The sequence below is a fragment of the Leucopleurus acutus genome (genome assembly GCF_964270905.1).
Source record: "Leucopleurus acutus genome assembly, chromosome: 2".
NCBI lineage: Eukaryota > Metazoa > Chordata > Mammalia > Artiodactyla > Delphinidae > Leucopleurus > Leucopleurus acutus.
Genome location: NC_139143.1, coordinates 119,526,558 through 119,542,689, shown reverse-complemented (window position 1 = coordinate 119,542,689; position 16,132 = coordinate 119,526,558). Strand labels below are relative to the sequence as shown.

The 16,132-nt window shown below is 40.9% G+C and overlaps 1 protein-coding gene across 1 annotated transcript in view; it reads left to right on the top strand.

Annotated features, from left to right (window-relative positions):
• The window catches only part of SAMD13 (sterile alpha motif domain containing 13), a 48,591-nt gene that overhangs the window by 17,649 nt on the left and 14,810 nt on the right, over positions 1-16,132 (top strand). Inside the window, exon 3 of the mRNA XM_082834724.1 lies at positions 13,565-13,676. Within this exon, the coding sequence (XP_082690850.1) occupies positions 13,565-13,676 (112 nt within the window). The remainder of the gene's footprint in view (positions 1-13,564; positions 13,677-16,132) is intronic.

Below are 16,132 nucleotides of genomic sequence, written 5' to 3'. Positions count from 1 at the left end.
GGTCCAACCCCTGGCCCGGGAACCAAGAGCCTGCAAACTACGTAGCATAACCAGAGAAAAAAGAAAGGAAAATAAAACAGACAAAAAAACCCCAAGACAAGTAGCAAAAACAAACAAACAGCAACAACAACCCACACACACACAAAAAGAAGAAAACAGACAAACCAAGCCCAAGACAAATGGTAAAAAGAAAACCAAACAACCAGAAAGAAACAAAGAAGCAGACAGAAAAAACAAAAACAAAACATAGAAAACAAAAAACAAGAGAACAAACAAAATAACTCAAAAATGAGAACAATCAATAAGGACTATACTAATGAAAACAAAAAATGAAAAACAAAACAAAAACTGAAAGCAAACTAATATATTTAAAAATGGCAAAGAAAACATAAAACCAACACATAAAAATGATCCAAAAAAATCAAAAACAGGAAAAAAACACATAAAAGTAAAAATAGAAAAATAAAAAATATTGAAAATAAATAATGAAAACAAGAACACCAACAACTGAACAAAATGAAGCAAACTAAAAAAGAATAATAGTAATAAGAATATTTTCCTGGTGCCTCCTCTGTCAGTGTCCTTGCTCCCACAGTGAGCCACAGCCAACCCCTGCCTCCCCAGGAGGCTCTCCAGTACCTCTAGGTAGGTCTCTGGACCTGCTGTGGGCCCAGTGGGGGCACTCAGACTCTCATCTGACCAAACTACTTCATGTACCTGCACCCAGAGTCCACTGCTGCTAAAGTTAGACTGGTCTCAGTTGTGGGAACACTCATTGTCTATTCATATATTCCCATACGCAGGATTTACCAAGCCAGTCACAGAGGTTTAATCCATGGCCTGTGTAGTCACACTGCCCCTGGAGCTCAGCTTTTGTTTTGGCCCCACCTCTCCATGTGCACCACCCTCAGGCGTCTGTTCCCCACCCAGGCGAGAGGGAGAAAAAGCAGTGGCTGATTGGGGCACACTTACTCAGGCCAGGGAGGGGTGTGGCAGCCACAACTGGGGTATGCACCAAGTGCCTGTGGCGGCAGAGACCAGCAGGCAGTTGCAACAGACTGGGGAACGCTCGCTCTGGTGGAGTCCTTCCCAGTGCGCACGGAGGCAGGGGCCACTCAACGATGGCACCTCATTTCCTAGGCAGACCACGCTTCCGCTAGGGGCATTCCCAGCCGCAGAGCCCCTTACTCCCATCCCCTCTGTTGTATCTGCACAGCCAACAGCAGTCCTCTCCCCGGATCTGCTCTCTTAACCTCACTCTTTAGCACTCAGCCCCCACCAGCACTGGTGGATTCCTGTCTCAGGCAGGGGTGCCCAGGTCTGTTTCCCAAGGAGGCTTTGGAATGGGTGGTGCTCAAGACCCTGGAGCCTATGCAGGTCAAGGAGACCTTGGCTTGAGGGGTGGGCAAGCCTGCTCAGATGGGTGCCCCTCCCACTTCCCACAAATGCCCCAGGGTTGTAGGTCCCTTTTTCAATTCTTCTTTTCTGTTTTTCCTTCTTTTGTCCTACCCAGTTGTGAGGGGATTTTTCTTGTCCTTTCAGGTGTCCAAAGTCTTCCGCTAATGTTCAGCAGGTGCTCTGTGAGAATCGTTCCATTTGCAGATGTACTCTTGATGTACTTGTGAGGAGAGACAAATTCTGCATCTTCCTATTCTGCCATCATGACTCCTTCTATGCCTCCTTTTTAAATTTTAAAATTTATACATACTTATTTTTAACTAAAAAATATTTAATTATATTAAAATTAAAATAGTAAGGCTATTAATTACCAGTACAGCACATGAAAAGATTTTCATAACTTGCTCTGTCTGCATCAAACACATTACAATATTACATGGGTGCATAGAAAAGATCATTTGACCTGAGTCAATGTGTGGACACCAACTAGATTGCCATGTGTTTATGTGTAAAACTAGAGAGGAGACTTGCATCTGATAGAACTTCAATTCAACAGTAGTATCCTGGGTGATTCAGTGGTTAAAGTGAAATGTTGTTACACCAAAACAATGAAGTTGTGTTTATCAGAAACATAATTTATACCAGTTCAAATTTTAAATTTAAACTAATTAAAGAAAATTAAAAACCCAGTTTCTTAGTCAAATTTTTAATACTCAACAGCCACATGTGATTAGAGGCTACCATACTGCACAGGTATATAGGTATATAGCCAAGACAAGCTCTTGCACATGTGCACAGGGAGAAAGGTTAAATGAATATAAGGTTGAGGATGATTACCTCAGGTGGGGGACACAGGCATGGGATATAGATATAATTATTGTGAAGATTATAGGTTTTATTTTGCCTGGTGGATTCATAGTGTTTATTAAGTTTAAAAATAACTAAATAGCTATGAGGGAGCCATCTTAATAGTTTGGACTGTGTCCTTCTAGACGGTTTCTGTACAAATACTCTCTGTATCCATATGTATATGTATATAAAGTACACATAAACCTTTACTGAACAAATGGGATCATAGTGTCCTCTTTTTGTGGATTTCAGATACACAGATTTTTGGATTAATCAAAACCTTGGTACATGACACTCTTACCATTGATCTATGTTTAGCTATGTTAGATCCATGTTAGAATTTTCAATAAATTCTAAAAAAAAATTCTAGGTGTTTCACATGTATGTTCATATCTGTACAACTTACAAGTATACAATGTGAATTTTTTTTTTCCCATTCACTTAATCTTACTCCCTTTTTCATCAGTTGGTCTTTTTTCCCTTCTTCCCTTTTCTCCTAGGATGGAGTAGGAACCAATGTTCCCACACAATAGATGCTAATAGTAAGTTAGCAGCTTCTCAACAACAAGTGGTTTATCTCCCCACCACCACCATGCCCCTCACCCCTCAGTGGAGAAGCTCTACTGCAAGAGAAAGTTCACAGCAACAAAGTTTAGCGACTTTCAAAAGAAGCTCTTTCTTATTAAAACTATGCCTTTTCTTGCACATGTATCTCACCATCTTCCTCTGCCTTTGTGTTCAGTTTGTTGTTTTATTATGAAGCAAAGACTCTTTTAATTTTGGAAATAACATTTCTTTTAAAATCAGTCAAGTGATACTTTTCTTAGTAATGAATGTTGGAAAGTTTTAAATTCACTTTAATATTAAAATACTAACTTTAAATATTGAGATACAGTTGACATACAGCATATTAGTTTCAGATGTACAACATAATGATTCATTATTTCTGTATATTGTGAAACGTTCACCTTGATAAGTGTAGTTAACATCCATCACCATATAGAGTTACAAATTTTTTTTCTTGTGATGAGAATTTTTAAGATCTACTACCTTTAACAACTTTCAAATATACAATGTGGTATTATTAATTATAGTCACTGTGCTGTATGTCACATCCCCATGACTTTTATTTTATAATTGGAAGTTTGTACCTTTTCACCACTTTCACCCATTTTGTGTACCCCCAACCCCTACCTCTGGCAACCCCCAATCTGTTCTCTGTATTTATGATTTGGGGTTTAAAATGGTTTTTTTTAATTTTTTGTTTTTAGATTCCACATATAAGTGAGATTATATATTTTTGTCTTTCTCTGACTTATTTCCCCTGCATAATGCCCTCAAGGTCCATTCATGTAGTCAAAAATGGAAAGACTTCCTTCCTTTTTATGGCTGAATACTATTCCATTGTGTATATATACCAAATTTTTTTATCCATTTATCCATTGATGGTCACTCAGGTTGCTTTCATGTCTTGGCTATTGTAAATAATGCTGTAATGAATGTGGGGGGGCGTCCATATATCTTTTTGACTTAGTGGTTTCTTCCTTCAGATAGATACCCAGAAGTGGAGTTGCTGGATTGTATGGTAGTTCTACTTTTAATTTTTTTCAGGAACCTCCCTACTGTTTTCCATACTGAATGCACCAATTTACACTCCTACCAACAGTGCACAAGTGTTCCCTTTTCTCCACATCGTTGCCAACACTTGTTATTTGTTGTTTGTTTTGATAATAGCCATTCTAAAGGGCATGAGGTGATATCTCCTTGTGGTTTTGGTTTGTATTTCCCTGATGATTAATGGTGTAGAGCATCTTTTCATATATCTGTTGGCCATCTGCATATCTTTGGAAAAAATGTATATTCAAACCCTCTGCCCATTTTTTAATTAGATTGTTTATTTGTTTATTTTTTGCTGTTGAGTTATATGTATTCTTTATATATTTTGGATTTGCAAATATTTTCTCCTATTCAGTATCTTGCCTTTTCATTTTGTTGATGATTTCCTTTGCTGTGCTGAAGATTTTTAGTCTGATGCAGTCCCACTTGTTTAATTTTGCTTTTGTTGCCTTTGCTTTTGGAGTTAGGTCCAAAAAACAATCATTGCCAAGCTGATGTCAAAGAGCTTACCACTTATGTTTTCTTCTACAAGTTTTATGGTTTCAGGTTTTACGGTCTCACATTCAAATCTTTGATCCACTTTGAGTTAATTTTTGTGTATGGTGTAAGATGGTGGTCCAGTTTCACTCTCTTACACGTGGCTCCCTTGTTTTTCCAGCACCATTTATTGAAGAGACTGTCCTTTCCCCATTGTATATTCTTGGCTCATTTGTCATAAGTTAATTGGCCATATATGCATTAACACTAACTTTTGGAATAGCCCTCTCTGAAGGCTGTTAACTATTAAATATTAAGATAATTATTAATTTAAAGAGGTTGTCATTTTTGCCCATGTGAATTAGAGGATTAGGAGGTGAATGATAGAAGTAAAATGTTAGGGTAGAGTTAGAAATTATTATTTGTATTGCTAGAATTTCAAAACTCTGACTTCATTGTAGAATTATCAAAGAGAATTCTTATATAACAAAAATAACAATGGCTACTATTACTACCTCATAAAAAAGAATCCAACAGTGTTTACACATACAGCAACCCACACATCAGCCAGGGGTCTAACTCTAAGGGAAGTGGTCACATCTAGGGTTAAATAAATAACTTCACAGTATATTTATTTATTTGCCTGGAAGTCTTGCCAGGCTCCTTAGGGAAGGAGGAAGAGGAAACTGTTAGAAGTAATTGTGTGTCTGATCACTGGCTTCAGCTTTTGTTCATTTACTCATATTTCTGTCCTTTTGTGTTGTCAAGTAAATGATCAGCAGTCCTTAGATGTATGTTCTTTGAAAGCCACGAGGAGATTGTAACCAGCTTGCTAGGTAGTTCCTGAGTGTTCTGTTTCATACACCTTTCCCAAACCCCACAACCACACTGCCCAATTCTACCTGAACACAGTGAGTGATGGTTCCTGGGAGGCTGTTCTTTCCAGGGAACAGCAATCTGGAACAGGGAGTGATCATGATGTAAGATACCACTATAGTAAAAGCATGGAAAAATAGAACTCCCAAGACAGTATAAGTGGCTAAACACCAAATACTTCTTAACAGATAGTTTGTTAGGAAGAAAAGAAGGGAGGGAGGGAGGAAGGGAGGAAAAAAGAAAGTGAGGAGGAAGAAAAGAGAGAGAGAGAGAAAAGGAGAAGAAAGGAGGGGAGTAAACTGAGCCACTAATTCAAACCTGAAAAATGACCTTTCTAATCAGGATCTGATGTCATAACCCTTCTGCAGATATGTTTGGTGGAATAAGTCAGAGTGCCATATGTATGGATTCTTGAATACAGAGAATATATGATAGTGAATAGTGATACTTTTTTTTTTTTTTGCGGTACGCGGGCCTCTCACTGCTGTGGCCTCTCCTGTTGTGGAGCACAGGCTCCAGATGCGCAGGCTCAGTGGCCATGGCTCACGGGCCCAGCCGCTCCGCGACATGTGGGATCTTCCTGGACCAGGCCACGAACCTGTGTCCCCTGCATCAGCAGGCGGACTCTCAACCACTGCGCCACCAGGGAAGCCCAATAGTGCTACTTTTAATTGGTGCATTTTAATTTCTCTTAGTGAAGCCAAAATTAATTCCTTAGTATTTTATGGCTGTCTGCTCATTCTGATATATGGTGTATTAGTCTACTCGACTGCCCTAGCAAAATGCCATAGACTGGGTGGCTTAAACATAAACATATTTCTCAGAGTTCTGGAGGCTGGGAAGCCCAAGATCAAGATGCTGGCTGATTCATTACCTGGAGAGAGCTCTCTTCCTGGCTTGTAGATGGTTGCCTTCTCATTATGTCTTCACATGGACTTGCCTCACTGCATGCATGCAGATCTTATAAGGCTACCGATCCTATTGGATTAGGACCCCACCCTTATGACCTCATTTAACCTTAATTGCCCTATGTCCTAAAAGCCCTAGTCCCAAATAGAATCACACTGAGGGTTAGGGCTTCAACATATGAATTTTGGGGGTGGAGGGGACACAATTCAGTCTTATCATATGGTCTTATGCTAAAAGTTTGGTTATGTTTGGTTATTCCCTTAAATTAAATGACGACTTGGGTTAAGAATTGAGTCTGTTCACTTTTTTGACTTGTACAATTTTGTCCATTGTAAATAACTGCCTTAAGGAAGTGTACATTTCAAAAGAGTAAAATGAGTGAAACTATAGAATCAGCTAAGCATATCATCATATTTTAAGTGTGAAAACAACAGGAGTTCCAATTGATGCCAGCAGAATTCACAAACATGCATTACGTGTCTTCTATACATTAGAAGTTCTGAAGGGTTGCTGTTTTCTACATAGATTCTGGTGTGTTACTGATATCCCTATTGAAGGAAACCTGAGTTTGTCTCAGCATTAAAGCCACACTAAGTTCTTTGGAATAGTGACCATTGTGCCATGGCTCAGAGCAGGGAAGGAAAGTTCTTCCGGCAATCTGTATGCAGTTGTCTTTAGTATTAATGATCGGGATATGAAATGTGCATATGTTTTTGTTTATTATGAATGTGGGCATGAATTGCATCTGATAGTAAATGAAAAACAGAAATTCATGAGTCCTCTTGAGAGGAGTGTCCTTATTTACACTAGTTCAGAGGTCTTTATACTAGAAAGCTGAGAGCAGGTGAGGAAAGAGGCAGATTTGTTTTCAGAAAGATGGGGTGGGGTGTTCAGAAGACATTCGCAGCAGAGATATGCCAAGGACAGAGTGCCATGTGATTTCAGAGGAAAGCCATGAGCCTGAGGCAAGATGCCTGTTACAGAGGAAGGAAATGATGCAGGAAGATGGCTCGTCTGTTCTTGGGACCTGATCATGGTGTTGCTACTGTTTCAGGGCTCCATACACCTAGCACAGCCTGACTCATACTGCCCTCCTTCCTCCATCTAGCTAGTCCTTCTGTTCTTTACTTGCTTTTTTTTTTTCATTTTATTTTATTATTTTTAAGATTTTATTGGAGTATAATTGCTTTACAATGGTGTGTTAGTTTCTGCTTTATAACAAAGTGAATCAGTTACACATATACATATGTTCCCATATCTCTTCCCTCTTGCGTCTCCCTCCCTCCCACCCTATCCCACCCCTCTAGGTGGTCACAAAGCACTGAGCTGATCTCCCTGTGCTATGCAGCTGCTTCCCACTAGCTATCTATTTTACGTTTGGTAGTGTATATATGTCCATGCCACTATCTCACTTTGTCCCAGCTTACCCTTCCCCCTCCCCATATCCTCAAGTCCATTCTCTAGTAGGTCTGTGTCTTTATTCCTGTCTTACCCCTAGGTTCTTCATGACCTTTTTTTTTTCCCCTTAAATTCCATATATATGTGTTAGCATACGGTATTTGTTTTTCTCTTTCTGACTTGCTTCACTCTGTATGACAGACTGTAGGTCCATCCACCTCACTACAAATAATGAAGGCAGGGAACACATATGACCATCTTCATCATGCAGTTGGCTTGAGATTTTCCTTTTCACTAGATTAGTTCCCAAGGCTTATCAAGTACCCGGCTCATTGTGGACAGGTTAAAATTAATTCATTATTGGAATGGAAGATTGATTGGGGTTATTAGGAAGGAGACATTTAACCAGTATCTTTTAAAAATGAGTAGGGTTCTAATCCTTGGCAGTTGAACAGACAGGGCTTTGAGTAGCATAACCAAAGCTGTGGATATGGGAAAGTCTAGGATGTTGACTGGTTGGATTTCAGTACAAACTTGGAATTGGAAAGAAGCCTGGAAAGTTATGTTTGAATTAAATCCCTGAATGCCAAGCTAAAGAATTTGAAATATACAGAAGAATTATTTGCTTTTTCAATACTTTCGTTGCTTGGGTATGCTGCAGCTAAATGCAGTCAACTCTTATTTAGCTGGATATTAAAAAATGAAAAAATGTCCTGTCAAGAAACTTTGAATCATCCTTTCTCTTTCTCCAACTGTCTTTCAGCCAGATCCCTGCTTGTTAGGATGATGGGAGAGGGAGAAAAAAATGGAGATAAAACTAAAGCTCATTTGGTCTCTTCATTCTTAGCTATGTCATAGGCCGAGAGATCAATGTTAATTTATTACAATCAGAATTACATTGTTTTTAGCCAAAGGCTGATTTAAGATATGGGCAAAGAGCAGGTTAATTTAATTTTGAAAATAAGTTATAAAGATCAAGGAAGTACAAAGTTAGAGTGCATTTCTGAGTGGAAACACAAGTAACATTGAGAATTAGCTTTATAAGAGTAGCATGATACATAAATATATCACCATAATTAACTAGTAGGAGGTAACTTTTGCTCTGAACTTTAAAGCAGAAATGCAATTAATAAGTATAATGGGGTTTTGAATCACACATGGGCTGTATTTATCCAGAGTTTCCTTTTGGTCTGATCAACCCTCAGAATCTATAATATCATAAATACCATAAAACATACACACGCTGAATTCTGAGAAAGGGTTTCAACTATTTTTCATCTGCCTCCACTAATATATAAAGGGGAAATGGAGACTTTTGCCACCAGCACTTAAAATTATCATGTGCCAACATGAAAACGTTTATCATAAGGTCTCGATCTGCATGTATCTGCCAAATTTGTTACTTATTGCATTTCTGTCCTCATGATTGTGTCTCTTTAGCTCTCTTTAAAAATGAGGTGATTGTTTAATTAAGGGATAATCAGTTCCTAGTGTGAATTATTCACACATTACGTAATTTTTATCCATACATGATGTACCCAACCATATGCACAGGGACTGAAAGGTGACTATGTTAAATGGAAACATTGATTTGATTAAGTGATGGGATTGGAGACAAATTCTGCCCTTCATTTCTTGCTAGTTTTTTGTAATAAGGTAACATACATATATATTTTTAAAGCCTCGATGCTTGGAAAAATATTCATGAATTTATCATCTTTATACCTTATATTCTAGGAAATATTTTGCTATGACAATAATGAATAATAAGTATCAAATGATAATGGAACGTTTATATCTGCCATCTCATTTCATCAGTGCAAAATTAGCAGCCACAGTGGGAACCACCATCTGGGAGGTGTTTTAAACAGCACCATTTAAATTCCTCCTGGAATTTGACATGTATGAGTTATAAGAAAAGATTTGGAGAGAATGGTCCCTTTAAAAGGGACCAGTTTGGCCACAAATAACAGTCCTTGAGGAGACATACTGGCTTTACCAGTGGGGAAAGGTGACGCTTAAATCCATCCTCTGAAATGTCCTCATAGTTTTATCTGGCTTTGGCACTCTGGCCTCCCCAACACCCACCATCATGTGGCCTTGGATAATCTCCAGGTTTCTTGTTTAAACTGTTGCTGAAACCACTGGACGGGTCCAGCAAAATCATCCATCATTCTTTAACATAACCTAGAAGTGACAATGTGTGCCTGCATGTTTCTGCTTCTGCAAGCCATCCCCTCTCAGGGAGGAACTTAGTGTGTGTTTGAAGCAATTGATGCCTTTCAGAATTGCATTAAAAATCTTCAAGTGTCCTGGTCAGGCAGAATTATCTGGGCCCTCCAGTGCGTGCATCCCCAATAGCACCAGTTCACCCCCCCAGTTCTAATACTTAGAGTATGCTGCTTCCCCTCGCCAGAGTGCCAGCTCCTTGAAGGATATGCATTCCTATCCTGGTAACCCTGCCTCTAGCACAGTACTGAGAAGACAGTAGGCTTTTAGTAAATATCTGTTGTATCAGTGAGTATGGAGTGAAAAAAAGCATAGATTTGGAGGCAAGCATATGTGGAACCCAATCCTGGCTTTATACACTATGTGATTTGGGATGAGTTCTTAACCTTTCTGAGCCTTAGTTTCCTAAAAACAGGTTATAGTAGCCAGTTCACAAGGAGCTGGGAGGCTGATAATAGATTATGTGTGAAAAGCACATTGTAGACTCTAAATGCTCTCTGGTTGTTATTACATTAATGTAACAGATCTTTGCTGTGTATCAACTGTACACACCAGTCCAACCTGTGCTGTGAGCTGTAGGGAGGCAGAGATGGAGACGGATAGTTTCTCCTCTCAGGATGTGAGTGGTCTAACACTGGCTTCTTCTGTGTATCCCCTCACCCTAAGTATGAGACATTCCTCATTACTGGTGCTCTTCATGGTACGCTGCCAGCGGTTTTGCAAAGCCTTTGTTCTCTGCTGCAATGCTAGTACTCAAGAATATTTCAGAACTGAGGAAGTGATGATGTCATACCCCAGCAGAATAAGAATCAGGAAAGCCTCCCATCCTAAAATTACAATGTAGCATAGTTTTTTTTTTATCATAATTAGATAACAATTCTTTATGGAGAAAGGCAGCTAATTGAAGTCAGCCACAGGGAGAGTGAGTTCAGATGTTTTCTGGGGCACTTTAAAGTGCATCTGATGGGGCGCTGTGCTCACTGCTAGAAGCGAGCTGACTAGAAAACTTAAAAGATTTGTTAAAACAATGAATCCTTTCCAAACATTTTTCAAGCCCAACTTAAGCAAGAGAGGGAAGGAAAATGGTACCTAAAAGAGAGTCCCCTGTGTCAGCTTATGATTGCTTATGTTAAAGAGATGATGGAAAATCCCAGCATGTGTATAATTTTTTAAAAACACATTTAGCCTTGATTTGAAAGTACATGTTAATGTTTAACAATGTTAGAGTAAAAAATAGTTTTTCCCCATGTATATTGACTGTTAAATGGTAGGAGGGTGGCAGGGGGACACATGCCGTGTGTGAGTGAGCATGTACGTGAGTGTGTATGTACATGGGCAGTATTTATAGATTCACAATCTCTATGCCCAAAAGGGAAAATACTTATAACTAAAAAGCATTGGCTCTAAATGTTTTTAAATTAAGTGCTATGTTGATAAGTAGTTGATCACATGTGCCATTGATTAGTGACTCCTTTTTCTTTAACTAGGAGAGAAGTTTGTTTTTTTAATCAAATATTTTAAGTTCCTACTATGAGCAAAACATTATCCTGGGAACAAGGCAGAGGCACAGGTCAACCCTTGACTTTTGGATGTTTGAAGACTTTCAGGAATCCCCAAAGTCTGGGCAATTTCATTTCCATTAAAAGTAACATGAATCTTTTCAACTTGCACTAAATGTTGAACCTTCCCAAGCTTGATTCTAGGCCCAGTTCTCCTCTCGTCCCCTCCCAAGGTTTCACACGCCATCTAAACGCTTCTGGCTCCCCGCTACGTACCTCTAGCCCCCCCATCTGCTTTGAGCTCCAGACCCATGTTCCACATTAAATCTCAACTTCGATATAGATGGTACCCCACATTCAGTGTGTCCAACCAAACCTGGGGATGCAGTCTAAGTGCAGTTACCACCATCCATCCAGTTCCAGGACACTTCGATCTCCTTTGTTCTCATGTCTAGTCCACCACTAGGTCATGCTGATTCTATTGGTTAAATACTTTTGAAATCCACATGCTTCTCTCCTTTTCTACCATAGTCTCAGTCACCATGATCTCTTGCTTGGTCCCTTCTTCTCCTCTGGCTCCTCTCCAATACCCTCTTTTTAGAAATTTGAGTCAGATCAGGTCACACCCACTACATCAGACCATTTCACAAGTCCCATTGCTCATAGACAAAAACCCAGAATCCTTGATGTGGCCTCCAACACCAGCATGGCTCCCTGGGCTGTATAGTCCTGCTACAGAGCCTGGAATAATCTTCAGCTGACTTCTTTATACGGTTAACCTTCTGGCTGCTCTCTAGACCTTACCTCAAAAGAAACTTCCGCAAGAAAGCCTCTCCTAGCCCCTCAAACTGCCATAGAACAGACTGCCTATCCTTCAGCTACATTGTGTGGCTGTACATTTAGTCGTATGATTACCGATCAGTGTCTACCCCAAAAGTGCTGTGTATTCACAAGAGTAATGTCCCTTCTGTTTTACTCACCAGTATATTCCCAGCTGGAGGGCTAGGAGGGGGTTTTGTCCTGAAGGACCTCCTGAGCCAAGTGAAACTATTTGGAATTTATCCAAAGGGCAATGGGAAGAAGTCTTTGAAGAATTGGAAGCAGGGGAACAATGTGATGGGATGTACACTCTGGAAGAATCACTGCAGATGAGGCATAGAGAAATCTAGACAAATACTCTTGAAACACAGAAATAAGAATCACAGTAACTGCAGGTCCTTGCCACTCTTTCTCTCTTCCACCTTTCCTCCCCTCCTCTCTAAATCCATTGAGGAGGTTACCCAGAGACCCTCTCAAACTACTGCTTGATCAACATCTAGTCATCTGAACATTGATTGAATTCCTAACTATGTACTTGACACAAGGGATAATAAAGTGAGAAATGGTCCAGGTCCAAATGTACCTCTTCAGCCCACATCTCCGTAGAAAGATTAGACAGTCTCCTAGAGACTGTCTAACAAGCAGAGTATAATCCAGTGGGAAAAGTGCTGCAGTTGGAGTTAGAATGGAGGTCTTGAACTCAGAGGATATTATAACAAACACTTACCCAGGTGCAGCCAGAAAATGCCTTACAGAGATGGTGGCATTTGAACTGGTAGGAAGGGTAGGATTTTGTTGGAAAATGAGGGGGCATTCAGTGGCTGGAACAGCATATGAAGGGCATGGTGTGTTGGGGAATGGCTTTAGCCCTGGATGTGTGGGGTTGGGGATGGGAAAAGTGATGACATGTTGGGGCCACATTGTAAGAGGTCTGGTATTCTTAGCTCAGGGGTATGAATACCATATTGTGGGCCGCCAGAAATCACTGGACCACTCTTTTTTTTTTTTTTTTTTTTTTTTTTGCGGTACGTGAGCCTCTCACCGTTGTGGCCTCTCCTGTTGCAGAGCACAGGCTCCGGATGCGCAGGCTCAGTGGCCATGGCTCACGGGCCCAGCCGCTCCGCAGCGTGCGGGATCCTCCCAGACCGGGGCACGACCCCACGTCCCCTGCATTGGCAGGCGGACTCTCAACCACTGCGCCACCAGGGAAGCCCTGGACCCCTCTTAATATCTCTGGATTAAAAAACAATACAGGAGGAAATACTTTATATTAAAGGTTCATAGAGAAAGGAGTGACTGAGCCAGTGAGAGCAGTGATCTTCTGAGCCCAAGAAACGCATGAGTGATTCTGGTTCTGAGGCAGATACACTGGGATCTGGGCCTCTGGTTGCAGTGAGCTGGGCCAGGCCTGCCCCTGAGAGGCTGAGTGGAGAGCCTAGCCGCACACACTTGCATGTTCTGCCCTGACAGCCATCTTGATTGTTATTTTGCAGTTCCATGGAGAATGGGAGGCCACCTGATCCTGCAGACTGGGCCGTGATGGATGTCGTCAATTACTTCCGAACCGCAGGATTCGAAGAGCAAGCTAGTGCGTTTCAGGAACAGGTAACTCGGTCTAGAGAAACACATGATGAACATGATCACCTCCCTCTGGTGAAGGCTGAGTGAGGCTCCCGACCATCCCAGCCCCTGAGAAACTGAGGGGGTGGGGGAGGGCAGGACAGGAGTGACAAGCTACCGATTCCTTCCTGCAAGAGAAAAACCCAAGCCCCGAGAGGAGAGGAGACAGTCGCAGCTGCAGAGAGGAGGGCTCAGTCTCCTCAACATCTGCATCTTCTGAAAGACGGCACAGCCCTACCTTCCACACAAACACACTAGAAAGCAGAAAAGAGAGAAAAAGGAGGGACCAATCTGGCTGAGAGACATGCAGCCTCGTCTGCTCCTGGGCTTGGCACCACCTGAGCTGTTAATCAAGTCTCCTCCAGTTTGCTTGCTGGGTGCTGAGCAAAGTCTAGTGGAAAGAGGACACTAGACTCAGATAGACTCAGATCCTGGTTCTTGTAACTCTGTGTGACCCCAGACAGGTTACTATGACTCTCTGAGTCTTGGTTTCACATCTGTAAGAGGAGGCTCTCAAAGCCTAACTTGGTAGGGTGGTGCCGTGAGGATTAAAGGACAGCAAAGGCACAGTGCCTAGGATAGGTGCTGGCCCAACGTTGATGCCCCCAAAAGTTAATTCCCTTGCTCAGGTCCAGGGTTGGTACTGGAGAGAGGGAAGGAGGAGCAGGGGGTCCTTCCCAATTGTCTGGGTGAGTCCCGATTCCATTTTCCAGGCTGGGCCAGCTTTGTAGAGATGGTGCTCAAAGGGCTTTGACCATGAGGAAGCAAATCGGGGTACACGTGGTCCACACCAGACCAGCTCTGTAGGAAAACACAGAGTTCCCATCTCCCTGTCAATGAAGTCTGCAGTCTCCTAAGCATTACGTTTACTCCTCTAATGTTGTAATATAATTGAGAGAATTATAAAGCAAGCAATGTATTTGGCTGCTTCTTGCACATCCCTTTAGCCATTTCTTACTCTCTCAAGCTGGGTTTGGGTAAGTGCACTTTTCTAATATCATATATTCCAATCTCTAGATTTCCTTCAGTCAGTATTTCCTTCAACCTGATCCCTATGCATATGTGTCTTTTGTTAATTTGGAAAATTTGCCAAAATAACAGTTTAAATCACTTCACAGCCACCAGGATAGCTAAAATTAGAAAGACTGATTGCAAATGTTCGTGAGGATGTAGAGCAACCGCACTCTCCTACATTGTTGGTGGGAGTGTAAAATAAACACTCATACATCTACCCCATGATCAACAACTTCATTCCTGAGTATTTACCCAAGGGAAATGAAAGCATATGTCCACCAAAGATTGGTGCAACATTGTTCAAATAGCTTTATTCATAGTAGTCCAAACCTGGAAGCCTAAGTGTCCATCAATAGGAGAGTGAATATACAAACTCTGGTCTACTCATACAATGGAATAAAGAAAAATGAAGTACTGATATGTACAATAGTTTGGATGAGTCTCAAAACATTATGCTAAGTGAAAGAAGCCTTACATAAAAGAGCTTATTCTGAATGGCTTCTGTCTTAGTCCATACAGGCTGCTATAACAAAAATACCATAAACTGTGTGGCTTATAAACAACAAACATTTATTTCTCATGATTTTGCAGGTAGGGAGTCTAAGATCAAGGCACTCTCAGATTGGGTATCTGGTGAGGGCCCGCTTCCGAGACAGCTGTCATTTCACTGTGTCCTCACATGGAGGAAGGGATGAGAGAGGTCTCTGGGGCTGCTTTTATAAAGGCACAAATATTCACGAGGCCTCTGCCCTTGTGATCTAATTACATCCCAAAGGGCCCACCTCTTAATACCATTACTAATATCCCTAAGACCCATTGGGGGTTAGGTTTCAACATATGAATTTTGGGGGGACACAAATAGACCACAGCAGTTCCATTCAGATAAACGATGAGAACAGGAAAATGCACTAGTGGTAGAAAAAAATCAGACAGTGGTTGCCTCTGGATAGGTGGGAGAGGGGAATGACCGGGAAGGAGCATGAGGGAACATTCTGAGTGATGGTAGCGTTTTGTGTCTTGATAAGGGTTTGTGTTATGGGTATATGCATTGGTCACCACATATGCACAGGTATATGCAAACAATTCAGATTTGTGTATTACATAGCCAATAAATTTTTCCTCAAAATGAAAAGAACTGTAAAAAATAAAACAATTAATGGTATGCAAACTGACGTATTCAGGGGAGAAGTATACTGATTTTGCAACTTACTTGGAAATGCATCAAAATATGGATTGATAGTTGGCTAGAGGGATGAGTCGTTGGATAGACATATGATAAAGTAAGTATGGAAAATGTTCATTGTAGAATCTAGGTGGTGGGAGTATGGGTGTTCCCTATAATATTCTTACGACTTTATGTTTGAAAATTTTTGTAATAAAATTGTGGGGGGAAGTAGCTCAGGTTGGAAAGTGGAAGGCTGATCAGC